This window comes from Mastigoproctus giganteus, chromosome 13 (assembly GCF_048544385.1).
Source record: "Mastigoproctus giganteus isolate SK-2022 chromosome 13, ASM4854438v1, whole genome shotgun sequence".
NCBI classification, from domain to species: Eukaryota; Metazoa; Arthropoda; class Arachnida; order Uropygi; family Thelyphonidae; genus Mastigoproctus; species Mastigoproctus giganteus.
Window position 1 is genome coordinate 76,763,990 of NC_143587.1, and position 27,441 is coordinate 76,791,430.

The 27,441-nt window shown below is 40.4% G+C and overlaps 1 protein-coding gene across 1 annotated transcript in view; it reads left to right on the forward strand.

Annotated features, from left to right (window-relative positions):
• Window positions 1–731: 731 nt before the first annotated feature.
• LOC150076199 (uncharacterized) overlaps window positions 732–27,441 on the forward strand; it is a 37,509-nt gene continuing 10,799 nt past the window's right edge. The window contains exons 1-5 of the mRNA XM_090387282.1: window positions 732–824; window positions 5,467–5,516; window positions 20,661–20,777; window positions 23,053–23,091; window positions 27,200–27,244. Of these exons, the coding sequence (XP_090243408.1) occupies window positions 779–824; window positions 5,467–5,516; window positions 20,661–20,777; window positions 23,053–23,091; window positions 27,200–27,244 (297 nt within the window). The 5' untranslated portion in view covers window positions 732–778. The remainder of the gene's footprint in view (window positions 825–5,466; window positions 5,517–20,660; window positions 20,778–23,052; window positions 23,092–27,199; window positions 27,245–27,441) is intronic.

The window sequence follows — 27,441 nt, forward strand, 5'->3', positions numbered from 1 at the left end:
ACTGGAATAAAAGTTGTCAAAATTAAATTTAGCTTATTTATATGTATTATATCTCTGAAAAACATGAATGTCAAACTGCCAAACGTCATTTTCATATTATTAAATAGAGTAAAACTAATTATTCGTTGTTTCGTGTTTTATAATAAGAACTATAATCCAGACCTGGCCTAGATAATACAATGGCAGTTATTGAGATTGAAGATCATCACGGGCTCTGTTTCATGGGCCAGAGTAACCTCGAGCCCATGAAACAGAGCCCGTGATGATCTTCATTACTGCTCTGAACCACATAGTCACAAAAAGCCATAAAAAGGACGATTAAGTCTGCAGCGAAAATTGAAAACAAGGCATATTTACTTTTCCACAAGGTGTCAAAAGTTAGCGGAACTACACCAGTCTTCATCATGTCGTGACCTGTTCTCTCACGCTATCTCGACGTTCGCATTTTAATTGAAAGCAAGTCTTCGATTTCACTCCATTTTTTTTCATTAATGCAACATCAAGAAAATCTCAAGTCAGCTGAAAAAATACTGCTTGCACGTTTTGCGTCAAACTTCTATTTGTTCTCATTGTCCAAGGGTGTTTAGTGGTGGATGCTATAAAACTATTTTCTTTTGTTGCACCATTCCAAGGTAAAGTATAAAAGCACTTTGACACATATCTCTACAGGACACTAAACAGCAAAATCCCATTGCAGAAAATTTAATTACCAGAAATGTTTTTACTTTTTGCCCTCCTTTTTTACTTTTCATGTGGTGATGCTCAAAAAAATTCTGAAATGTTTCAGAATCTCGTGAGCTGCGGAATGAAAATTGGATGTGTGCGTAAGTTACCTGAATGTTCAAATGCTTATTTTCTATTCAGATGGTTCTTTTATTTTAATTCGCAATTTTTATCAGCTGAAAACGTAATGAATTTCAGAAATAAATAAATATGTTTTTCTTACTGTAAGACAAAAGTTAGGTCCGTTGGTCAAGTCGTCTATTTGTCCATACTATCTTCTCAGCTCTAGAAATATAATACTTAGGGGGAGGGGAGATTTCTCATTTTTTGTGAGTTCTAAATCTCTAATATTCCCTTTAGCTATGAAAATATTCTGGTTTATCGTAAAATTTTAGCGAGGATACGTCACAGAGATATCTTAAAATGTTTTTGACAAGAATATTAGCTAGTTTATCTATTATTAAGAATTTATATGGTTAGTTAAAATTTAATATAAAATTTAATTAACCATCTCGATTTAAAATTAAATAATTTTTAAAAATTCTGTCAACTGTTAAATACTGTATGTGCTATGCAAAAAAAATTAGGAAAACCTGCAAACCTCAAATTATTGACTGTTGTTTTATTATCGATTCACTTTACCTCCTTCCCCCATTAGCGAATAGTATTGAAGGAAGCAATGGCATTTTGTTACTTAGGTGAAGTCTATCAAAAGGTACTATGTGAGAAGGCAGAAATACAAGATTTCGTGCTTTGTATGAACTCAGTGGGCCTGTGAAGGATAGCTTACCTGTTTAGCGTGGGTGAACTACTATCAAATCAATTGTAGCAAACAGTTTTAAATTTTATTTGTATCTGCACGTCACCCACAAGTAAATAATTTCTCATTTTAATCAACATTTATTCGTGTAACCAACGTTTGTAGCTACAACTTGATTCATTGAGACATTTTTTTTTAAATTCCTGTATGGTAAATTGCATAGTAGCATGGATTTTTCTCCCGGAATCTCGTGAGAGTTTCCGGGAGAAAAACTAACGATGGAATATGAAATTTACAGATACGTTACGCTTATCCCTCATGTTTTAGTTTCCTCCGGCGAAAATTCCAAACAACCGAATCTGCTGATTAACTGTCAACGTTAACTGTTTCTGTGTTTTAGAAAAAAATAAGTAATTGTAACTGTTTATACTGAACAACTACAGATTAGGTTGGAGAATAAATTCCAAAGGATGAAAAATCTGGGAGAGGGAAGAAGTGAACCATGTAATTCTCGCTCAAGACACTGACTAACTTTGCCAAGATGTAAGGAACTCGTAACAATTTATCCTGTCGAAACGGGATTCGAAGGACAGCACACAGTGAGTTCATGAAAATTAACATACGCAGTTGAATGGCAATCTGCAAATCTCTCGTGCTTGAGCTAACAGACGAATTTATTTCCAGTAGTGTCGAAAACGACGATTGCTGGCATGGTACTGGAAACATTTACTGTGGTCAGATCACAGCTGATGTTATTTGGCATTGGTGGACGCTTAAGGTGCGGAAGAAACCTCAAGAAGCAATGAATTCCGAATATATCCACCTGTCTGCATGGTGGTTTTGTTGAATTATCGTCTTTTAGCTTCTTTCGCAGTACGGCACCTTTTGTTGTTTTGAAAGCTGATGTCACCTGGAGGATGTACAATATTTGAACATTCCTGTAGACCAGGTTCGTTCCATAATGCTGATTTCGTAAGCGCACGAAAATGAACTATTCCAAGACCATGATGCCAGCCCTCTGGCTTGCACGCCGTACAAGGAGCGATTGTAATTGCAATCAACTGAATGAATAAATAAATAAATAGTAATTGCATGCAGAGCTCTCCAATATGCAGCATCTGATAGGGCCCTCACAGTCATCTGGCTGGAATCCCATCAAGCATTTTTGCAATCATCTAAAATAACACGCCTGAAGTACGTCTCAGCAACCAACAAATCTGACGTATCTAAAGGTCTTTCTCGAAAAGGAATGGAATAACATTTGTATGAATATAATTCCATTCCTACGAATACGAATTCTACGAGTATATATTCGTAAATTGAATCTATACTCCTAGAATTGCTGCTGTCATTGGTCGACCTTTAAAAGAAATCTTTAAAATTAAAAACTGTCCAAAATTGGATGATGAATTTCGAACATTTAATATTCCCAGAGTTAAAAGGTTTCGAACATTTAATATATACAGAGTTAAAAGGTTCGTACAGCTTTGAAGCACTGAAACTATTGAAATTATAATTAGATAGTATGAATCAGAGCTGTAATACTCAATATGTTCTACGTTGATAATAATATTAGTAAAACTCCTCTTATTAATTTACTGAAATTATAATAAAATTCTAAACGCAAATTAATTTCGGTTTAATGTAATGTCCGTTCTGATTTCAGTGAAGCAAATCGTAAGAAATTCTTTGTGATTATATCTTATTTTCAAAAAACTTATTTTTATATCTTACATTCAAAAAACTTATTTTTATATCTTACATTCAAAAAACTTGAGGGCAGAAACGAGTCCAAGGGTCTCAAGCTGTCAGCGTCCTTGAAACGCCAACAGTTTCGTAGAAGTACCAGCCATCATTGAAATAATCATAATTAATATTTATGAAGTTGATTATAATTAAATCCCAGGAATACACAAAAAATTGCAGAATATAATCTAAGTTATAGCAATAGATGAAAGAAGAATAGCTCTTAACTATTCTATACATGGACTTGGCTAAAAACAGAAAAGACAAGAAATATTACAATAAAAAGGATAATTGTAATTAACTAATAAACGAACAATTCCTGGATCGAGTTTATTGTTTAAATTATGTACTTAAATTACTGGAATAAGTTACCTCCATGGGCCGTTGAAGCTTGGGAAAATTAAAATCAGCTGGATAGACATCTACGTGAGGAGGGAGCCAAATGGTTAGCATATTTTATTTTATTAATATATTTGACTTTAAAAGCCTGAGGCTTACTTGGACCATATGGCTAATGCTAATACTATTTCAGCAATCAAATCACCTCAGAAACTAAAACTAAATGCTATTTACTTTATATTGTATTTATAAATTTTATTAATTTCTGGTATATTGAAATACTTTTGAACTAAAGTAAAGGTCAGCCCTGACACGGTAAATTGAAACAGTGAGAAGCACTTTTTAAATTTACCGTGTCAGGGCTGACCTTAAGGACGAGAGAACCGAGCGATCTCCTGAGATGCCAATGTCTCACCTGAATATCAGTAGTTTCTATCATGTACGCTAGCACAGGTCTTAAGTGCGTGGTCCATAAAGATTGTTTATTCTACCTGGAATTAATTTTAGAATATCAAAATAAAATGCTGATTAATGATTGTTTAATTTAATTGTATTTTTCAATATATGAATAATTTCGTATGTGTAAAACAATAGCTAATGTTTGCACTCTGTAAGACAAAGTTAGCATTTGCTTTTTTTTTTACTTTAACATCCTACAAAAAAGTTCTTTTACTCCTGTTCTAAAATTTCTTGCTAACTTTTTCAAAATTCTTCGAAATCCACAGTTCTGTATTACAATCCATACTGACTCTTACTTATATTTTTGTGCTCCCCTGGCTTCTGTATAGCTTTCGTTCCTTTGTATCTGGCTGAGGACTAAACTCATTTAATTCTTGAGGTATTGGGAGGGAGGAGGAGGGAGATATCCGAACTTCTGCGCTTATCGTGCAAGCCAACATATACGTCGATCTAACATGCTGAAATAAACTCGACGATTTTGAGGAAATTTCAAATGCAAGCAGAAGTAGCTATTAATTGTGCTAAGCAAAGAGGAAGAGGTAGCAGTTCTGAAATCGAAGAACTGCCTCTTTTTGAGCCAAAGAGACTCAGAAAACAATTCTTGTTGCGATCCTACATTAGGAATTCTGTGACCAACTAACCAATATTAACACTATGAATTAGACTTACACAAGTGATTTGCACATATAACGGCAGCGAGGAACCAGTAGTGATTAAGAGTCAGATCGGTGTTGATGCATTAATAACAGGAGTGGCAAATGAGGCAAGAAAGCAAGCTTATGTGTTACTATATAGGTAACAGGAGGCCGGCCTCCCCGTGGCGAGGTATGGTAACGTCGGGTTCCATTAGGGGCCCGGTGGCTAACAGGCCGGATGAACAAGGGCACAACATGCTACGTACCACATGACCCATATACTTTTAAATCCCTGGCTTGTCCGATACAGTGTACATACGCGGAGATGGGAGAAATCCCAGGAGCCTTTAGACCCAAATATACCTATACCTATGCGCCACACACACACGCTGATGGCACAGTTGTGGGAGATCACCGATGGCGCCTTACCCTAACTACTATGCCACTAGGTAACACTAGCTATGAATGAATATTCATAATTCGAACAAAAGAGAAACAGAGAATTAAAACTAAAATACCATTTTTAAGACTGCCTCCGCCCTCACTTGCTATATTTTCAGTGTGTTTGTGGTATGTGGTTAATAGCAAAACATTTTTAGAAAACATTTCTGAAGAAAATCAGACCAGAGCAATGTGAACTGCAAATAGGACAGTAGTTGGGAAAATGGTAGGGACAGATTTCAGTAGTATTTCTTATGATGAGCTTGTTTTGTTTTTTTGTTGTATGTTTCTTAATTTTCTAAAATAATACGAATCAGTCCTGCTGCAAAAATTATATTACAGTAGTTTGATTTTCTATTTCAGCCGAGAACATGGACCAAATTGTCAAGTCATATAGTATGCTTCCTCCTAGGGTAAGTATATATGTAGTTGTACAATCAAATGAATGTTTTTTACGTTTCTTTTTTGCGATATGCTCTCATATAAGAAAGGAAGAAACAGATGGGATTCACTAGACTTTTCCGAAATTTTAAGAAGTATTTCTATATATCACTAATATTTTTTAAAAAGCGAAGAAATGAAACAGAGAATTTTACAGTGCCTTATTTGACTCAAAATGAAAAACATATGTGTCAAAATCCTTGCTGGCTGTTAGGATATCTTTGTTGGAACCTTTCAATATAGTTAGGGAAGAACGATACGTGGTTGTTTTCCATTAAGGTTATTCTTATATTAATACTACTCTTATGCCACGTGAAATTAATAATATAGTTTATTAGGCTGTTCGCCTACATTACTGTAAAGTGAAGTTTCGGGAATCATACCGATACTGATCATCAGACATCTGTTTGGGACACAGAAAATAGAAAAGGTTACAAACTGAATAATTTAGAATATTACAATTACAAATAATACAATTACCAAATTTTTACAATTACAATTACCAAATTTTTACAATTATAATTACCAATATTACAATTACAGTTTGCAAATTACGATTCTAAAGTATTAAGTTATTGTTAGTGTAATAACCCAACACCGAACCTCCCAGCTGGTTGAATTATGTATAGAACACAACCAGCTTGGTTGTGTGGTTAAGAGTTAAATGTAGAGATGTGAGAGGATGTGAGAGATACATACAGAGGTCAATAGTGAAGATAACCCCAAAAGTCAGTGGGGCAGGCCCATGCCTCACAAGGCGAAGAGTAGGGTAAATTTTGTTTAGTGTCAAACGGCACCAGGGATTACCACCATCTCCGCGTAGTTTACATTGTGGGTGAACCAGTTGACTGGAAAAGCCAGAGATTTAAAGGTGTATGGATATTGTACATGTGTAGTGTTGTGTACCATTGTTCTTGTAGTGGTTTAGTCGCCATACCACTACTGAGGCCCGAAGTTGTCCCACTTTCGCCCCGTGGAGGTAAACCAGGTACCTACTAGTCTATAGTTCACTCTAGCAGGTCCTGCCACCTAATTTCTTGAGATTTCAGTGGCTAGGACCTTAAAACAAAATTATGATCTCGTACGCGTCGCGGGAAGCGCTTGTTTGTTTGTTTGTTATTTGGTTTTTAGGAGCATTAGCAACTAAAGCCATATTGCTCTGGGGATATGTGGTGGTCATTCCCTGACCTTTCCGCATCCTCCATAATTGGTAGTGACAGGCTCGAACCCCGGTCTAATCAAGAAGCGTGTGCTACGCACTGCTGCTCCTTCCCACCTGGCTACGGAGGCGCTTCATTTAAATTGATGACTTTAGATTGTGTGGGGCGTGTTCACGTTGCTGTCAAACAGAGTGATAGAGTGGAGAAGGCTGGAGACTGGGGGGAATAAGATAGAAATATGGAGCCGAAAGGGAAGGCAACTCCAGTTTACAGTGGGGCATGCCATTGCCCCACCAGAGGGAAAAAAGGGGTGGCAGAAGGGGGAGGAGACAGCAAAACCGCCTCCTTCTCACCGGGAAAAATAGTAGGCCAGACAAGGGGACCGGCCCAGATCGCCAATAGGGCGTGGATGCAAGAGGCTGCAGGCCAGGTGCCGAGGTAACAGGGTTGTGTCAACCGGGAGCCCAGGAGGGCCAGCGAGGGTGTTTCCATCCAAGGTTTTGTTCTAGGTTTGGTAGTGATTTGTGTAAGTCCTGGTTACGTATTGACTCATGGGACACAAGTCCCGTCGGTTGATCGTTGTTCAATGGGTTTGTCATCGTCGGTGGTGACCCCGTCCACAGATCGGCAAGTAGGAAATCCGGACAATCAGCCAGGGTTTGGGTGTAAGTTCGATTGCGGCCCATGCAGGTGATGTCATTCGTTGTTTCAGTTCTCTCATGGGATTAATGTCCCGTCCAAGGATCAATATTTAGAAGTGAGGTTTAGTCACAGCTGATTGGTGAAGCTTTCTCTTAGTGCATCAGGCTGCTGTGGTTGTAGCGAAATTCGAGGCGGTCTCCGATGTTCATTCTTGCAGCATATGTTCTTTTGGGTTTTGTTAGGGATTATTGCGCTTCTGTTCGCTTAGTTTGTAGGCTACCACTAAGTCCGTGGGGCTTCAATTTCAGTATATATGTATGCTGTTTTATTCTGGTTGTTCTGGGTTTGGTGGCATAGGTAGAGCCTGTAAACTTGTAAATAAGCACTGTGCAAAGTTAGTGAGGGCATTGTAGGTTGCCTCGTCTTCTAGTAGGTAGATCTTGGTTTTTAGGGTTGAAGCGGACTCGTGTGATGAAGTAACCCCGAAGATCTTCATACAACTCACACTCGTGCAGCAGGTGGTCCCAGGTTTCAAGCGAGCCACACGCACATGCTGGCTTATCTGTTAGTACGAGGAGGTTAAGCTTATAGCGGATGGTTCCATGTCCAGTGAGAAGGTAGGTGACATGGAGACCAGGGCAGAGCCATGACGGATATTTCGGGTATACTCGTTGCAAGTTCGGAAGGAACCTTCGGGTGACGTCTCCTTTGCCAGACATCGTCTAGCGTTGTTGCCATATTGATGTTAAGTAGGTTTGCAGCCTGTACTTCTCAATTTTACAGTTATTTGCCGGGTCCGTGGTGTGGTCCTGGAAGGTTGTGGCGTTGCCACGTCTGAGTTGCTGAAGCATGCCGGTGCGAGTCACCTCAACATTAAGAGAGAGAGCACCCGTGATCACTTGTAGTGCATGGATAGAGACTGTCTTGCATGCTCGGGTGAGGGTCAATGGGATGGGTCAATGTATAATAACCAGTCGTCAGAGGTTTACCACTGTTGAGGCTTTGTGGAACCTGACACTGGAGACGTATGTGATTGCTGGGATAATGGCTGCTTTATAAAGGATCACAAGGGTGCACCTCTTTAGGCCCCAGTCGCGACTTGTGACTCTGGCAAGCATGGCAGCGTATTTTTTTCATCTTAGCCTGTATATATTTTAGGTGTTGGGTGAAAGATAGATTACGGTCCAGGATAACTCCCAGGTACTTTAGTTCTGTGTCTAGCTTAATTGTACTATTGTTGATTGTTATTTGCGCCGGTCTAGTTGGGATTAGGTAGCCCTTAAGCAAGATGGATTTGGTCTTGGTGGCCGATCGAAGAGTAGGGTATGAGGTATATTGAGGGTCTAGCGGCTCCTGGGATTTCTCCCATCTCCGCAAATATGTATCGGTGACAGTACCCTGTCAAAGCCAGAGATTTAGAAGTGTGTGGGTCGTGAATAGTGTTATATGTTGTGCCCATTGTTTATCCGGCTTATTGGCCACCAGGGCCTAATGGAACCCGACGTTGTCCCTACCTCGCCACGTGGAGGCTAGCCGGGTGTTACCAGCGAGTCAATTGTACTCTGGCAGTTCCTGCCACTTACTTTCCTGGGATTTTAGTGGCTAGGACTTAAAAGAAATTTGGAACGAACGCGGTTGATTTTAGTTATATTAAAGTTCAGTTACATTAAAGTTCATTAAATTGTTCAGTTACATTAAAGCGCTAATATTGGGTTTGACGCTAAAGGCCTGTTTCTGAAGTGCCTAAAAGGTCGGGCAAAAATATTTTGCTGTATTTTAAATTTGGACGTTTAGGGCTATACACTGTGCAAGAAAAAGTGCTGGGAGGGGAGAGTGAAGGCTGAGGGGTGAAATAGGAAGAAGAGGGTCGATAGGGTAGGTTACCCCCAATTATTTAGTGAGGCATGCCCATGCCTCACCAGAGGGAATGAATGGTGTGGCAAGGGAGAGAGGAGACAGCGAGCCGTCACCTCCCCCCCCTTGCCGGGTGTAGGAGAAAAAAGGGTTGCACCGCACAGACCCTTGAGCCAATATGGCTCCATCAAGGCGGAAACTTGGAGTTTCCATATCTTCGTCGATCTTCTCTGTCATCGGTTTTAGTATCCAGGTTTATCCTCCCCAGCTAAGAAAACTGGTCAGGTCCGTTGTCAGTCCGTTATCAATGGCTGCGGTTCTGTTCATCATGGGAAGATCCGCTTCTCCGTGGGGTTATTCTTCCGTTCGCTAGGTATTGGATTATTAGTAGTGAGCAGGTTCCTGAGGGAGGTTCTCCTTGAGTCCTCTCCACGCGTGCACTGTATCTCTTTTTTTTTTATCTGTTTCTTCTGATGATGGCTATCAGTGTTTTACGCCTAGCAAATAGTTTCTGTGCATATTCCTTTAGTGCCCTATATTCCTCTAGTGAGTCCAATAGATTCCAGGTTCTTGGTGAGGTAGTGTACCGCGGTGATCAGTCTGCACCTGAGGTCCTCATAATGTGTGCAATCGTACATAATGTGCTCCCCACAGGCGCAGCTCGGATCCTCCTCAATTCCCAGCGCTGTCAACTTGGCTTTAAAGGCCCTGTGTCCAGTCAGTAAATAGGTGGTGCATAAGCCAGGTTGAAACCAAGTTGGGGGAATGGGGTACATCCTGTCGATGTTCGGAATGAATTTCCTGGTGATATTTCCTTTATTTGAGTTTTATTAATAGCAAGATACACAACAGGTAACCATTAACAGTGTATCTGAGATCAGATCAATAAACATAATAACAATAATATGAAATCCATCAGGACGATAAACATTGATATAGATTCAAACAATAGAAGCATATGTACAAAAGACGATTGTATTAAGTTAAGTTACTGGTAAAACAAGTAATAATTAATCCGTTAGAGAATAAAAAATAATATAACAAATAATAATAAACTACAATAATTAGATGTGAGCTAGTCACTTTGCAGTTTAAGAGAAGAGGTAAACTTGTCGATGGAGTTCATCAGTGACTGAGAGTTGTCAAAGAAGTCAATGAGAGAGTCATTTGCTGATTTGCTGATTCTGTTCAGTGGACCGAACTTCATAAAGTCCGTGTTGGCAGAGTCAAGGCGAAACGGTGTAAGGTTCCTGACTTGTCTACAGGGAGCATTGAAGTTTATTTTACTCAGGATATCAGATGCTTCATAAATTCCAGTGATTACTTTGGCTAGAAGGGCAATGTCAGCAGTAACTCTTCTAGTGCACAGAGGCCTCAGATGAAAGTAATCACACAGCGATTCATAATACACTGAGTGATAGAATAGAAGATTGCGGTACGTAAGGTAACGGACAAAATTTTTTTGGACTGCTTCAATTTTGTTAGTTAAAGTCTTTGTGTGAGGATTCCACATGGGTGAACTGAATTCAAGGATTGGCAGAACAATAGTTTTATAAAGGATAACCGCATATCTGTAGTTTTTGAACTTATATGTGTTCCGTTTGATGAATCCCAGTGTTTTGAATGCTTTGCTGGTGATTTTAAGGACATGGGCATCGAATTTAGCACTGCTGGAAAAGAGATTCCCCAAGTCGTTAACTTGGTCACACCTTTCGATGATCACAGAGTTAACAGTGTACTCCGTAATCATTAGTTGTGGAGATCTGCAAGATGAGAAAGAGATTACTTTGCACTTCGAGGGGTTAGCAGACAAGCCATTCAGAGATAGCCACAGAGAGAATTTATTGAGAGCACATTGAAGCTGTTGAGAATCGGTAATCTCCTTCACTGCTGAGTAGATCTTAAGATCATCTGCATAGAGAGCAACTTGAACATTGGAGGTGTAGATGAAAGAAGGAAGATCATTTACGAAAACAATGAAGAGAAGAGGACCTAACTGAGAGCCTTGTGGTACTCCGCTTAGTGGTATAAAACAGTCTGAGTTCACTTGATGGATGATAACTCTCAAGGAACGATGCGTAGCCATGAGAGCAAAGGGTCACGGATACCATATAGCTTAAGTTTTTCCAGAAGTTGTTCGTGCGGGACTTTATCAAATGCCTTAGATATGTCTGAGTAGACTGCATAAACTTGTAGGTGGTTATCAAGAGCTTCCGAGGTGTATTGCCAGAAAGGAAGTAAATTTGTGACTACTGACTTGCCACTGCAGAAACCATGTTGATTCTGATCGATGAAAGGCCTGAAGAATTCGAAGAGATGTTTGTGTACTGCTGTGTCGAAGAGTTTAGCCAGGCTGTTTTGCAAGGTTATGGGTCTGTAATCAGATACGTCATTTTTATCACCTTTTTTGAAAATAGGAACTATACTGACCTGCTTAAAGTGCTTAGGATACTTCCCCAGCCTCAAGTTGAAGATCCGCAGTATGAGGGGTTTTAATGTAGTGACAGTCATTTTCCAAAATAAGCCTGGAATGTCATCTGGCCCTCTAGCATAGTCATTTCTCATGCTTTTTAATGCCGAATTTAAATCTTCATCAGTGATAAAGAGGTTAATGAGGATATCATCTTTAACAGGTGTGAAGTCAGGAAATGAGGCAGGTCTCAATGTATCATTTGTTTGAATTCTAGAAAAGTGTTTGGCAAACTCTTGAGCAATACTGAATTCGTCCGATAAGAGAATTCCGTCTGCGTTATGGAGTTGGAACTTTCTACTGGTTATATTCTTATGCTTCATGAAATTCCAGAATGGTTTGATATCTCTGTGAGTAAGCAGACTATCCTGAACTAACTCTGTATACATATTGTAAGAGTTTAATATGAGCGTTTTCACTTCTTTGCGGAGTTGGTTGAATATTTCGTAATATTGGCTGTCACCTGATTGCTTATATTTGTTTCTATAAAATTCTTTGGATTTAATTTTATGTATTAATTCGCTGTTATACCAGTGCGGGTAGGTAGAGCGTGTGGTAAGATGGGATTGAGGAACAATGTCAGATATAACTGAATGGACACAGTTAATCAGGTTGCTGGCGAGCACATCGATGTCATCCATAGCGTCAGCGAGCTGCTTGTCTACGTTTCTTAGAGCTAGGTTGAGCAGAGGCCAGTCAGCCATTCTGAAATTGAATCGTGGAGAACGGGAACTGCATTTGAAGTTATGAGAGGTCACTGTGATGTCAAAAGTAATTGGCGAATGATCCGAGTGAAATATAGGGTTGTCATTGTGAACATCTATATGAGTAGAGGAAAATATTAGGTCGAGGTAGGCATTTTCTCTGGTTGGAAAATTGTAAATTTGTTCAAGACCATAGCTGTGAAGCATATTAAAGAGAGCCCTAGTCTGCAGGGATGGAGAAGATGATCCTAAATTGGCCAGTTGACAGTTAAAGTCACCCAAAACCATTGCTATGTCGGCAGATTGAATTAGTGGGAAGATAGATTCCAGCGAGCTTTCTAAGTACTGGAGGTCGATATTAGTTAAGGGAGGTGGAAAATAAAGCAATACTAATGTTGGCCCAATGCTCCTGCCAAACTTGCATAAAGTGTTTTTGCAGTCTTATTTTTTCAATTTTGCGTGGTGCGTTAACGTCCACAGTATAGCCATGGTATGTACAGGGTATTCCTTTCTCTATGTGGTAGTTCATTCCCCTGCGCGTGATCTCTAAGTCAAGGGGGAGAGCCTCGGCCAAGACCTGCAGTGCGTGGGTATTGGTTGTTCTACAAGCACGTGTAAGTCAGTAGGATGGTTCTTTGCGTTGCATCAAGGATGCGTCGGTTTACTACAGTTACTGTTTTGGGAAACTGCATCGTTGAGGCGTAAGTGATGATCGGTAGAAAGGTTGTTTTATAAAACAATGACAGGGTGCGTTGGTTTAACCCCCAGTCCCGCCTGGCGATCCTAGCGACCAATCAAGAGTATCTTTTAATTTTGGCTCTGATATAAGTTATATGGTGTTTAAGGGAAAGATTAACATCCAGTATAACCCCTAAATATTTTAACTGGGTTATTAGTTTTATTGTGTTGGTCCCACCTTTATTTGTGGCGGCCTACGTATACCAAGCTTGCCTTTTAGCAGGATAGAGGACGTCTTTGTTGTTGAAATCGTCAGGCAGTGAGTTCTGGTCCAGTTTTTCAATATCAGCATTGCTTAGTTGGCCTTTTCCTCTAGCTGGGCCCTGCTATCCGCAGCAATGGTGAGGACTAAATGATGGGCAAAGGCCTGGGAGCGCACATCGCCGAGGTCCAAAGCCAAGAACCCGTCCAGAACCATGTTCCACAGGAGTGGCCCCAGAACAGAACGCTGGAGACAGCCCTGCGGATACCACGATTCACTTTACCATAAGGTGCTTCCACGACGATGCGTCTCTCAGAGAGAGAGATATAACCTAATTATGGAGTATAAGTTGATCGGCACGTGTGCCTGCCTTAGTCTTGCCAGGACGCTCGGCCACCAAATGTTGTCGAACGCCCCGGCGAAGTCAACGGAAATTACTAGAAGATATTTATTATTACAGTTTTTTGCTGATTCCGATAGGCTACGCAAGGCCTCCACAGTAGAGGAATCCTACTTGAATCCGTATTGTGATGTCTCTGTGAGTTTCGCTGCCTGGTAATGCTGGTTTATCCTTGTGTAGAGTAATCTTTCTATTTGCTTGCAACCGACAGTAGGGCTATTGGCCGATAGGAGTTTGGCAGATGGGGTGGTTTGTTCGAATTTTTGGGGATTAATTTTACCTTTGCTGTGTTCCATTTTTTAGGGAACATGCCTTTAGCCAAGCAGCTGTTATAGAGGTGTAAGAGGAGGTCTGGAACGATCTCCACAGTCTTCTTAATAATTTCTGGTTCTGAGTAGTCCAGGCCTGGATATTTATTGTTTCTTATCTGGGTTGCCATTTGTTGTAGTTCATCCTGTGTGAAGGGTGGCTCCTGAGTGTCTGTTGAGTAAGCTTCATTATCTTCACAGATGATAAGTTGCTCTGGCAGTGTTGGCTCTATTGGTTCCGAGAAGATGGCATCCAATATATTGCTTATAGATCGTTGCCACGTGGTGGTATAATCATCTTGTGGTGTCTGGGTGGTTGAAATGACTTCCCCCTTGGGAAGTTTACTGGTGGCTATCTTGTATACCACTCCTCCAGTGTTCGGTGTTCTCTGTTGTGCTGACAAAAGTCTCCCAGGCCTTGCGTTTGCTCTTAACGATCGCATTTGTATAGCTGTTTCTAGCTTCTCTATATCTTTCCCTTAAAGCTTCAACCTCATGGGCCGGCCATGTGCGTCTTACCCGTTGGGATTGTTTTCTTCTTTTAATTATTTCCCGTCTGAGCTGTTGAATTTCCAGGGTCCACTAGGGGACAGCCCCCCGGATCTGTTTTTTTTTATTGCTGCATTGCTGGCTTCTGTTATTATCTTGGTTACTTTAATTTGGGTTTTATTAGGTTTCTCGAGCTGATTTGTCTCAGTTAGCTGTTGGGCCGTTGCTGGTATTAGGATTTCCTTAAAACGTTCCCAATTTGCTTTGCGAATGGCATAGCGGCTTTGTATTTGCTTGGATATTGGGGCTCTGTCAAGTGACCTTCTGATAGGTAACCACTCTGTGATCGGACTTGTCCACGAATCCCGAACAAGCCAGTCCTTTATACAGCCTGCAACGTTCCTAGTGGACAGAGTGACGTCGGTCGTGACCTCCCACAGTGTGTTACAGAACGTGGGCAGTTGGTGCCGCCTGTTTAGCACCACGATCGGGGAGTTGGAAAGGTATTCGTCTAGTATTTGCCTGTTCCGAGTTCCGCTTCTGTCCGGAGTCAGGCTGTGCCAGGTGCGGGATCGACAATTGACATCCCCTCCTATGATTATTTTCTGGTTCGGGAGCATGTCCACCAAAGCTTGAAGGTATTGTGTAGCTGGAGTAATGTCCTCCCCGGTCTACAGTAAAGTGCTACTATGTAGAACTGGCGAAAAAGTAGGGTATAGGTATAGGTATAGGTATGTTGAGAGTCTGACGGCTCCGGGGATTTCTTCCATCTCCGCCTATGTTCTATGTATCGAGTGACAATACCCTGTCTATTCCAGAGGTTTAAAAATAATGTATGAGTCATGTGGTATGTAGTTCGTTGTGCCCATTGTTCATCCGGCCTGTTGGCCCCCGGGCCCCCAGTGGGACCCGACGTTACCATACCTAGCGACGGCGACTCCGACCGGGAGTACTAAGAGACTAATTATACTCTGGCAGGTCCTGCCACTTACTTTCCTGGGATTTCGGTGACTAGGACCTAAAATAAAGGTTGGAGTTATCGCTGTTGATTTAAGTAAAATTGCATTTAAAAAGCGCTGCGTGGGGTTTTACGCTGAAAGAATTATTTCTAGAGAGCCTAAAAGGTCGGGCAAAATTTGATGTGATTTAAATTTGGACATGTGGGGCAGTCGCTGTACAAGAGAAAGTGATGGGAGGGAGGGAGGGTGTAGACGGTGGATAAAATAGGAAGAAGAGGGCTCGGATAGGAAGGTGACTCCCTTATTTTCAGTGGGGCATGCCCATGCCCCACGACAGTGAAAATATGGGGAGGCGAGGAGAGGAGAAGAGTAAATACTCCCCTCCCCCCTCCCCGAAAAAAAAAAAAACCCGCACATGGGAAAAAGTAGGATGTAGGGTGTAAGTGTAAGTGTAAATGTTTTCAGTGTCTAACGGTACCAGGGGTTCCCTCTATCTCCGTGTTGCTTTTATTGTGGGTGTACCAGTTCACTGGGAAGGCCAGAGATTTAAAAGTGTATAGATTATGGAAGTGTGGTGTTTTATACCGTTGTTCCTCTGGCCATTTAGCCTCTGGAGCTCTTCTGAGGCCCAATCTTGCCCTACTTACGCCCCATGGAGGCAGGCCAGGTACCCGATAGTCTTTAGTTCACTCTGGCAGGTCCTGCCACCTAATTTACTGAGATTTCAGTGGCTAGGACCTTAAAAAAAAAAAAAAAAAAAAATTTACACATATATGTATAGATATATGTGTGATATCTCTCGATTGCGTAGGGTGGTGTCGCTTGAAAAGAAAAGACCGAAATATGGGCGTAAGTTAATTTGGATTCATTGAATTTATGTGTGAGGGGGAAATTCCCTTGTGTAAAGATAGAGAGGGGGGGAGACAAGACTGGGGGATTAAAGGAGGAAGGATAACGCCAATAGAGAAGGAGGCCTCAATTTGGTGTCAGTAGGGCATGCCCATGCCCTCCCAGAAGGAAGAATGGGGGTGGCGTGGATGAGAGGAAACAGTATGACCGTCTCCCCCCCCCCCCACCTGCAGACTAGCCACTCTGCAGCGTGGCTGCAGAGTGGCTAGGTCAGCAGGTTCAGAACAGCATCACGACACTGGCCCAACCGGGAGGTACATCCAAGGACAAGGTCTCTACCGACTTGTTCACAGATCGGATGAATGCCGGCGTTGGTCATGGGATCAAGGTCTCATCCAGTTTGGTCGTGGTCATGGTCCTTCTATTTCCATTTTGGGTGGTCATTCTTGGTATGTGGTCACTTCCATTGTTTGTTCTGTTATCTGGGCGCCGATGCAGTGTTGTCACTCCTGCATATGTTGATTGTCACATTCTAGGGTAGTTCGTTGGGTAAATTACATGCGCTGTCGGTTCAGTTGACAGGATGTCCGTGTTTGATTGTGATATTCGTGAGAGAAAAGTCCCGTCCGATAACGTGGTACTTTGATCTTTCTGGTTCAGTTGACAAAGTAATGGCACTCATGAGAGCAGAGTCCCGTCCGATGAGTTGTAGTTGTAGTCAGGTCCTGCATCAGGCCTGGGGGGGGTTGGGTCATTGCCCTTAGCCGGTTAAACAGCTCATATGCAAAGCACGAGAAGGCCTTGTAGTGCTCCTCCTCATGTAATATAAGGTGCTCACGTTCCTTCGGGTTAAAGCGTATCTTTGTGATGAAATGACATCTGATGTCCTCAAAGAGGGGACAATCGTTCATTAAGTGTGACCATGTTTGGTTTTCTCCGCAGTGGCATAATGGGGAATCCCTGATGCCGAAAGTTGACAGCTTGGCGTTAAAAGAGCCGCGCCCTGTTAGAAGAAAGGTGGTGTAGAGCCCCGGTGAGAACCAGTTTGGCTGTTCGGGATACACTTGGGTAATGTCCGGGATGAACTTCCGGGTTATCTCACCTTTAGTTGAGTCCGCCCATCGAGACTGCCAGGTTTGTTGAAGATATTTGGTTAGTCGTTTCTTTTCTGCGTTGCTGTTGTTGGTCGGGTCTATGGTGAGGCCAATACAAGTTACACTGTTCCCTCTTGATAGTTGATATAGCATGTCACAGCGGACAATCTCCAGGTCCAAGGATAGGTGCCCCACAAGGGCCTGCAGTGCGTGTGAGCTGACCGTGCAGCATGCTCTGCAGACGGTGAGTAAGATGCTGCGCTGTATCGTTTCTAGCTTTCTTTTATTGACTGCGGTGGTTGCTTTTTTAAACCAGATCCCTGCTGCATAGCTGATGGCTGGAATGAAGAAAGCCTTGTAAAAGAGGGTCAGAGTTCTTTTCCTTAAACCCCAAGGGAGGGTACAGAGGAACTGTCCCCACGCCAAGGGAAGGGATCGAAAGAGAACCAGATGAGAGTTCAGATCACCCGGTTCAGATCGCCAAATGACGTTTCCGCAGCAAATTGCACAATGTCTTTGTCTGGTCTTCCTATGCCATTCCTGGGACATGTTGTCCCGTCCGTGTGAGGTGGTCAAGTTCAGATAACGGCTCCAGTTTAAACCAGTTGTCAAGCCCATGTTAAGTTAACGATTTTTTGTTCTTCAGATTGTAGCTGTCAGGTTTCTGTTTGGTTATGGCATCTAAGATCTTTATTCTGGATGACGAGTGGTTGGTTTGTAGGAAAATTCCTGCTAAGGTTGTGGGTACGTCCTTCTTCTAGTAAAAAGATCCTACACGAACTGCGTTAAGGCTTTATAATTGTCCTCCCTCTCCAAGAGATATTGTTCTTGGTTTATTGACGAGAAACGTATTCTGGTTATTAAGAGACAGCAGAGGTCTTCATATAGTTGGCAGTGGTGCATGAGGTGCTCCCACGTCTCTAGCTGTCCACAATAGCAGAGAGGGGTATCACTCAATCCAAAACTAGAGAGTTTTTGCTTTTTTTGCCCCGTGTCCCGCGAGTAGGTATGATGTCAGCAGCCCCAGTGAAAACCAGTTTGGGCATTTGGGAAACACTAGTTGAATATCCGGTATGAATCGTTGGGTGATTTCCCCATTTATCGAAGTCGTCCAGCGGGTTTGCCAGGCCTGCTGTAGATGGGTAAGAAGGCGTTTTTTCTCAAGTTTACGATTGTTCGCCGGATCAATTGTATAGTCTAGGCAGATGATTGCTTAAGTTGATAAAGCAACCCACAGCGGACGATCTCCAGATCTGGAGGAGAGCGCCCACGAGATCTGGAGGAAGTGGGTGCTTACAGAATATGAGGTTCTCGAGATTGTCACTAGGATTGAACGCTGAACAGTCTCTAGGTTCCGTTTGTTTACTGCTGTTACCGCCTTGCAGAACAAGACTCCAGTTATTGCTGGTAAAAAGACTGCCTTATAGAAGAGAGCTACGGTCCTCTTGTTAAGTCCACAGTCGCGGCGGGTAACGCTAGCTATTCGTGCGGAGTATTTTTTGATTTTGCTTTGGAGGTATGTAAGATGGGGTGTGAATGATAGATTTTTAACCAGCAGAATACCAAGATATTTAAGTTAGGTGGAAAGCTTAATTGTTCTTTCCTGAATCTTTATCTGGGGAGGCTTGATATTGAGAGAACCTTTAAGTTGGATTGAGCTGGTTTTTGTTGGGGATGTCTTTAAGAGGTTTTGGGTGGCCCAGTCGTGTAGGATATTTATAGCTCGGTTTGTACAGATCTCTAGTTGAGCTCTTGAATCCACCGCCAGCATCAGGATCAGGTCATCTGCGTAGGCCTGTGACCTCACATCACCAAGGTCGAAGTTTAGAAAGCTGTCGAGCACCACGTTTCAGAGAAGTGGGCCAAGTACTATGCCTTGTGCTTCTGTAGACTGTTCGTGTGACTGAACAGTACGGAGCACAGACAGTCACTGTTCTGTTTGCGAAATAAGTTTTTATACAATTGTACAAATTAGTTGGTAGTTTGGCCTTGCGGAGTCTGCCGAGGATGCTTGGCCACCAGAGGAAGTCAAACATCCGGGCAAAATAGACTGATAGGACAAGAAAGTATTTAAATTGGTTGTGATAGCTGCTTTGCGATGTTCTTTAAGGCGTCCTCCTTGGAGCATCCCATCCTAAAGCCGTATTGGTTTTCAGAGTGAAGGCCAGCGTTGGAGTAATGAATTTCTATTCTACTGCTTAGAAGATGTTCTAGGAGTTTGCTTATTACGGAGAGAACAGCGATGGCCCGTATGACTCCAGAAGGTCTTGGGATTTCGTCGGTTTCTTGAGAATAAGCCTTAATTTTGCAGATCTCCATATTGCTGGGAAATGGCCTGCTTCAAGGCAATGTTTGAAGAGTTCTAAGATCTCATTTGGGATGGTTTCAACAGCCTTCTTTACGATCTCGGGCTACAGCATATCTTCTCCTGGAGATTTCTTGTTTCTTATTTTTTCTGCAGTCCAGTTCTTGGTGAAGGGTCCTCCACTTGGATCGAGGTGTATGTACTGTTTTGCTCACATAGTAGTATTTGCTCTGGGACGTTTGGCTGTGTGTGTGTGTTGATGGAACATGGCGTCAAGGATGTTATTTATGGATTCGGACCATGTCTTTATAAACGTGCCATGTGGTGTCTTGGTGGCTGGGATAACTTCTCCCCCAGGGAGTTTGTTTGTGATCACTCTGTAGACCACTCTCCAGGGAGCAGAATTTCCAGCTGTAAAGACTAGGTGCTCCCAGGAGCGCTGCTTCCTCTGTTTAATCAGGCCTGTGTATTCATTTTTTGCCATTCGGTACTGCTGCTTGAGATACTCTATTTCTGCTTCCGGCCATGTCCATCTTGTGCGTTGGAAATTTTTCCGTCGGGTATAAACCTCCCGTCGCAGTTGTTGGAGCAATTGTATATCTTTAATTGTATAACTCCTTGCAATTGTATAGCTTTATTCTAACGATGGCTCATTAAGTAGTTATTGAAGCATGCCTGAAAGTATTCTTTTGGAAACAGGCAATGTTGTCATTGTATTTTTCGATACTGCATTCTAGCTGCCAAATTGTTTTTTTTTTTTTTTCCTTAAGTTGAGTTTTCAATTCACGAAAGAAGACGAAATCACAGGGGGATTCACCATGTAAATCAAGGGGATGACAGTTTTCTATGAATAATGACCGTAGTTTTACTAATTACAAATATTATAATAAAAATGAAATATGTTTTTGTGATATGATAAAATCATATATTTGTATAATTTAGGCGAAGAATTTCACACACTGCTGTGTAAAACAATTTTTACCGGGAGTTTCAGATGATCCTAAAGTGATGCTTGAACATGTCTGCAAATACCGAAACGATCCAGATAAGATAGATCAGGTAATCTTTTGTGCGTGCCTTATCATTATTAATGAAAATGCTCTCAAATAAGTTTACTCTAGTAATTTAATGAAAATTTATATAAATACTATAAAATAAATAAAAATTTAAATGAAAAAAAATACCACCATATTTTTAACCCGACAGTAGTACCGCCCATCTTTTCTAACACGAGTAACATTTGCCCTCTGACATTCCCAGATTTTAACTTTAATGTTTGAAAATAGTATTTAGTTTTCCGAATTATGCTTTTTGTGTACTGATGCATTATTTGTACATTAATACCGTTCCCCAATAGATTCTGATGCCTACTAGTTACATTTCTACATTTGTTAATTCAAATTGTTAATTTGTTAATTCAAACTTTTGCAAAGCACAATTTTCTTTCAGTTTCCTCATCATTTTTCAGAATCCATCTTAGGAAAAGGATTTTCTTTTTAAGTATTTTAAACGGCAGTGCTTCCTAAAGGAGACGGAACATTATTGGTGTTTTGGTAATAGAGCTGTATCATCAGAAACGATCTTTCATTATCACTGTCGTGTTGAAAATCATCGCTTTCACATAGTGTACATAGTGTTTGGGGAGGGGGCATCACCGATGGTTCCTCATAACTGCGCCATAAGCACTCTTGTGAAATATAGTTTACTCTATAAAAGCCAGACAAAAGTATATTGTGTGTGGTATGTGAGTAGTATTATGTTGGGTTCGGCCATGATCTGGCTTTTGGCCGTAGTGTCCCTGTTGAGACCTTATGTTTCCCGTACACACCGCTAGGAGATAAGCCAGGCTGCCCATTATTTTCTGGCTGGTCTCCATCAGGGTCGCTTGAGCTTCCTGGACGAAAATCAAGTTAAAAAAAAAAAAAAAAAAAAAAACTGAGAGAGAGAAAAGGAGAAAAAGTGAGAGTGGAGGATTTAATGAAGGCATCCCTCTAATTATTGTTGGTGCAGAAGGAGACATTAGCCATGATCAGAAGGCGTGTGGGTGAAAAGTTTCTGAGGAAATTAGTAAAAGTTCGGTAGTACTGTTGATCTGTTATGGAAAGGTGCTCTCTATCTTGTGGAAAGTCGTGTATATCTGTGATTAGTTGGCTACGATGATCCTCGTAGCGAGGGCAGATGTAGGCTAGATGGTGGCAGTCTTTTATCTGGTCGTAGTGGCAGTAGGGATCCTCAGTAATGCCCAGAGACGTTAGTTTTTGATTGATTGGACCAGGTCCTGTTAATAGGAAGGAAGTTCTAGATCAGGAGAAAACCATATTGGAGGAGGCTTGGAATAAACAGTTGCTATTTCTGGTATAAACTTCGTGATAGGTCCCTTGGTGAAGTCAGTCCATAGTGCTTGCCAGATTTGGTTCAGTTTCCTAACGAGAATCTGCTTTGCTTGCTTGATATTATTTGAAGTGTTGATGTTGTCGTCATAGGTGGTTATTGAGATACCGCGAGAGAGACGAAGTGAACTTCCAGGTTCAGGGGAAGAACTACAGCAAGGAACTGGAGGGCAGAAGTACTCACTGTGCAGCAGACTCTAATGATGTCAGCAGGATACACCTTTGCATGGTTTCTAGTTTTTACGGTTTCTGGGAATGGTAGTCTTGGGGAATTAAACTCCTACTCCATACGTTATGATTGGAAGAAAATTTGACTTGTAGAGGAGCCAAAGGGAACTACGATTTAGGCTTTCACAGTGATAGCATCTTTAATCACATATAAGGATATCACTGGTCATGCGAAGTAAAATTTGCATTTCACAGCGAATGCAAGCATCGCTAAACACATCCTGGTGTAACTTTATATATTTTTTTTGTGGGATTGTGTGCCTTTCGTTATTACCATAGTCTAGAGACACTTTCTTTTCCAAATTTCATCTATACATGATTCATCATTTTTCATCTACATGCGACCAATGCGAGGCACTTTAATTATAACAACTTGCATACCAATGTATGCAAGGTTGTTATTATTAATTGAAATTTACTTTATTCGTATGATTTGAAAAATCGCTTTGTGACTTATTTATATGCATATCAACAAATACGTCAGTCAAAGCACAATTTAAGACAGTGACCAATACATTATAAGGACAATTTTTTAAGCATTACTAATTTATTCTCATCATGTTTTAAAAATAGCACATTTTTGAAAAATGGAATGTTTGTAAGAATTTCTTCGAGAGATTACGTATTTATATTTTGAAGAATTTGTAAATATAATAAATTTTAGTGAATCTCTGTACATAGATTATTATAATATTCTAGTTTCATTTTAATTTCAGATAAGTAACTGCGTCATGGAAGAATCTAATAAAATGCTTGTAAGTATAGATCGTTTTAATATTTCTCACATTAATTTAAAATGGTGATGTAAAAGTTTAGCTTGATTTGTTTTGTAACTCTCATGAAAATTGGAGATATTATCATTATTTTTTCTCCCGGAAACTTGGGTTCTTCTTCTTCCAGCAAACAACGAATCGACCACAAAACACACTCAATTTACAGACATAGCATATATGCCATATAGCCAAGTTCCTGATGTGCCTAAAATATTACAATAACCAACCGACCCGACTTCCTCAAAATATTATTTATTAATAAAGTTTCGCATATTAAATTTTTATTATTACACTTATTTTCCCTTAAGTAAAAACACGAAAACATGATTTCTTTTATAATTAAAAAACGGGATATTTTATAAATTGATTTTTTCAGATGAGAAATATTGGATAAAAATCTTTTCATACTTCGTTGTGAAACCTTTCAAAATACACTGCTCAACAAAATTAACAGAACAAAAGGGTTTTCATGAATATTATATTGTGAATAGAGTCGCTGAAAGCGAATATTTGATATTATAGGTATCCCCGAATGCAAATTCCGAGTATAATCGATCTACCACTTTACAGAGTTGAACATTATGCAAATTATTCATGCCTATAAAAAAACGAGTTGTGACCACATCTCTTCATTCCCGTTTTTTGGCTTGTTCAATGGGATAACCACATCTCCAGTACTCAGGATGGCAAGTCACCGTCGTTTACATGATCCTTTGAGATGGTGGGCCGTTGGACGATTTGAAGCCGGGCCGAATTTCTGGAACACTTCTAACAAATACATATAAGAGGGTTTATTTATTTATTTAATGTACAAGGCTGTCCCAGCCAGCTTTCCTGGCATCCCCGCCACTAATCACAACTCTGTACAGATATTTACAGACATATAGCACTAATTCCCGCTCCATTACAAGATATTAAAGTTCTGCACTTCATGTTCCCGCAAGTGTAAATTTGACATTGAAGAGCTGCAGTTCATATAAAATGAATTTGGAGTCCCTGCTACGGAAAGTAGCTAGTGAGAAATTGCCGTCAGTGCATGCAATTTCAATGTAATGTTCAGTCTGTGAAAGAAAAGTCTTTTTAATAAATGAAATATTACCCGGAAAGCTCAATTCCGCCCCATGGAAGTATTTTCCAAAGTAAATTGCAGTCCGGAAAAGTATTCTCACCTTCATAAGCGTTGAAATATTTTTGGTTTGAGGTTGACGTTTCCAATCGACTTGTCCAGTACACCGACTTAAAAGACCAATCAGAGATGAAATGCACAACCTGAACCACCTATCCTCGTCTAGTGCTCAGACTTGAAATACCACTCAGTGAAGCACATGTCCTAGAACACACCGCTGTGAAAGAGCACTCAGTGATGAAATGTGGACTAACCAGGGATGTTTGTCTGGCCTATTTGTACTAGTCCTCTTGAATCATTAGTGATTATCTAGCAGCTGCCAAAGCTCGTGCCTTTAGTATCAGAAACCGCATCATACAGCTGTTGTCCGCGGCACAAGGAACCATCTTGCTGTAATCTAATGATCAACAAATGAAACAGCTCAGCTTACGACATCATGCTGTAGAAACTGGTGACACATTGGAATTACAATGTCAGTATGATTTAGCCAGAGGATTAACTCACGCAGCAAGGATCATTCAAGAAAATTTTATAGCTGTCACAACATGGTTGAAATTGTTTTCAATATGATGTTGCATGGTTCACGTTTCGAGGAATAAAATAGTCACCTACTACTGAAGAGGATGTTGGTTTTCACTTCCATAAAGGATACAATAGAAGATGTGAGTTTTACACGAGTGTCACCTGTGGTTAAATCACCTCTTCCGGTTTGATTACCGTAGCTGACTTTCGTGACTCAAACTGAGTCACGAAAAACTTGAATGTACTATATTCATTTCACTCAAGAAAATTTTATGTGCCATGGAGCTATTCAGCTAATTTTATCAGCATTGTTCTTGCTCCATTTGCAGAGCAAAACTCGTCGTCTCTTGAAAACTTGTACAGCAAAAAGTTTGGAAAGCACCAAAGTTTGCCCTTGTCTTTAGTAGAAGGGTCTCACACCCAGAAATCAGTGTTTGCACGCTGGGTGCTCGATCAATCAACTCCTCTGGTAGATCCTGGTATTCGAGTCACCTATACAGAAGATGTCCCTCTACGCCGACAGAAATTTATGCTGAGATGGCTTTACATTATCAACAATCCCTTGTGTAGGAATGAAACGATCTGTAAGGGTGGTGAAACTCAAAGCCGGGAATGGCCTGATATAAGATTCTGGTTCGCATGCGTGGCAATCAACCTTTGAGTACCTGAGAAGAAGAATGGATTGGCGTCGAAATTTCTCCGACTTCAAACGTGGAATGATTGTGGTGGCCAGTTATCCAATAAATCCACAAAACTCTTGCTACTGTGTGAGTGATCCTCAAGACCCAGTCAGTATCTGGAAAGTTCAAATCTCCCATTATAAGACATCCTTCTGTACTGGCCCTTTATTTGTCTGTATAGTTGTTCGTTATATTCGTCATTACGCTTATAACACACTTAGGTTTTTCGGACAATGTCTTCCCGACTCGCTAAAATAACCGTCACATTTGGCAAAAATTGAAGTCTACATCTTAATAGATTTTGCCAAGCTGTGAAATTCAAAGTGATAGCTTGAAATCTAATGCCTGGCATCAGATATGTTGGCATCAGGTTAGTTTTTGTATAGTACTATCTATTGGGAGTAGAATTGATACAACCTAATACATACACTGGCCAAAAAAAAATACGAACCTTTACATTATGACAGTCAGACAAAAGAAATGCAAATAGAGGCAAAGAAAACTGTGACGTGGGATGATTACGTGTTGCCTCGTTCAGTATAAAGACTGCATATGCTATTTGACTGCAGTAATTTGAAGGGGGAAACGCGTGATCTCTCAGACGTTGAAAAAGGTCTTATCGTGGGTGCACGTTAAGCAGAAGCCATGATTCAAGAAACAAAACACATAACTGGTTTTTCAAAAGCACCCATCTCAAAGGTTTCTCAGAAGCATCAACCCCAAAAGGTTTTTAATGACCGGAAAGCAAGTGGTTCTTCCACTTCTCGAATGCATAAATGTAACAGAAAAACAGCGCTTCAAGAGCGAAGCGGTCGTACTCTAAGCAGAACTGTACAGAAAAACAGGACATCCAGTATGCAGCCATAACATCTGAATTCAACCAAGCCCATAGCTGTCCTATTTCAATTCTCTTTAATTGGGTACTGGCAGTCGCTTGCCAGTACCCAATTAAAGTACCCAATTAAAATGTTATTTTAGCAACTGATTTCATTAAATGAATGCAAATTGTGATATAAAATATCACAATTTGTATTCATTTAATTAAATTTGTAAATGAGTACAAATTGTTAAATTGTAACTAAATCATAATTCAAATTTCTTCATCACTGGCCTACGCACAAAAATCATATACTTGCCATTTGAAGTTTCGTTTTAATATTTTATTTTAATTTTTTTGTATAATATATAGTTATTTTTTTCGTATTAAAACGAAAAAAATAACTATATATTGTACAAAGTTTATCATAAACATGATGGTCTGCATGAAGCGATTCTACCAGAGCTCTAATTTCTCATATTTTCAGTATAAATTTATTCATTGTTGAATTAAAAGATTCTGTTATATCAAAGATAAAAAAGAAAGGAAAACGAATGTGATGTTGAAAGGTTCCGTTTGCAGAAAATTCCTGCCGTAGAGTGGAAGTATTTTTCATCTCTAGAGAGAGAGAGAGAGAGATCATCAAAACTATTCAGTGCATCTCCTCCTCCCGACGGATCAGTATGGGTGTATCCAAATGTATTACAATTCCATGCTCTTTTATCTTATTATGATCACAGACGACTGATATGCCTTTCTAAGTGATCAAAGAGATTTTTGATTGCTCATAATTATTACAATAAATGTGAATTTCATATTGAAAGCACAAATGTTTAACCATAACTTTAATAATAATAATAATAATCATAACTTTATTAGCAATATATCTTTAAAGTTAATCCTTCCCAGTTTTGAATAACTAACATTCAGTATTTTATGATATAGAAGAATATGAATTTTAAAGAAGTGCAAACTGTGGCCAAAGCAAGGGTAAGTTTGTTTTCGATTTTCCTTAGTCAGTATTTTTAAATCAAGGGATCATTAGCACTCATTGGGTCTGGAAGAATATTCTAGGGAGTCGTGATGCATTGTAATAAATTAAAGACAAAAATCCTAGTGTCAACTGAAGAAGGCAACTGAGATTGTTCTTATTAGTAGGTTGTGGGGGTTGAGTACTGTCGTGAATT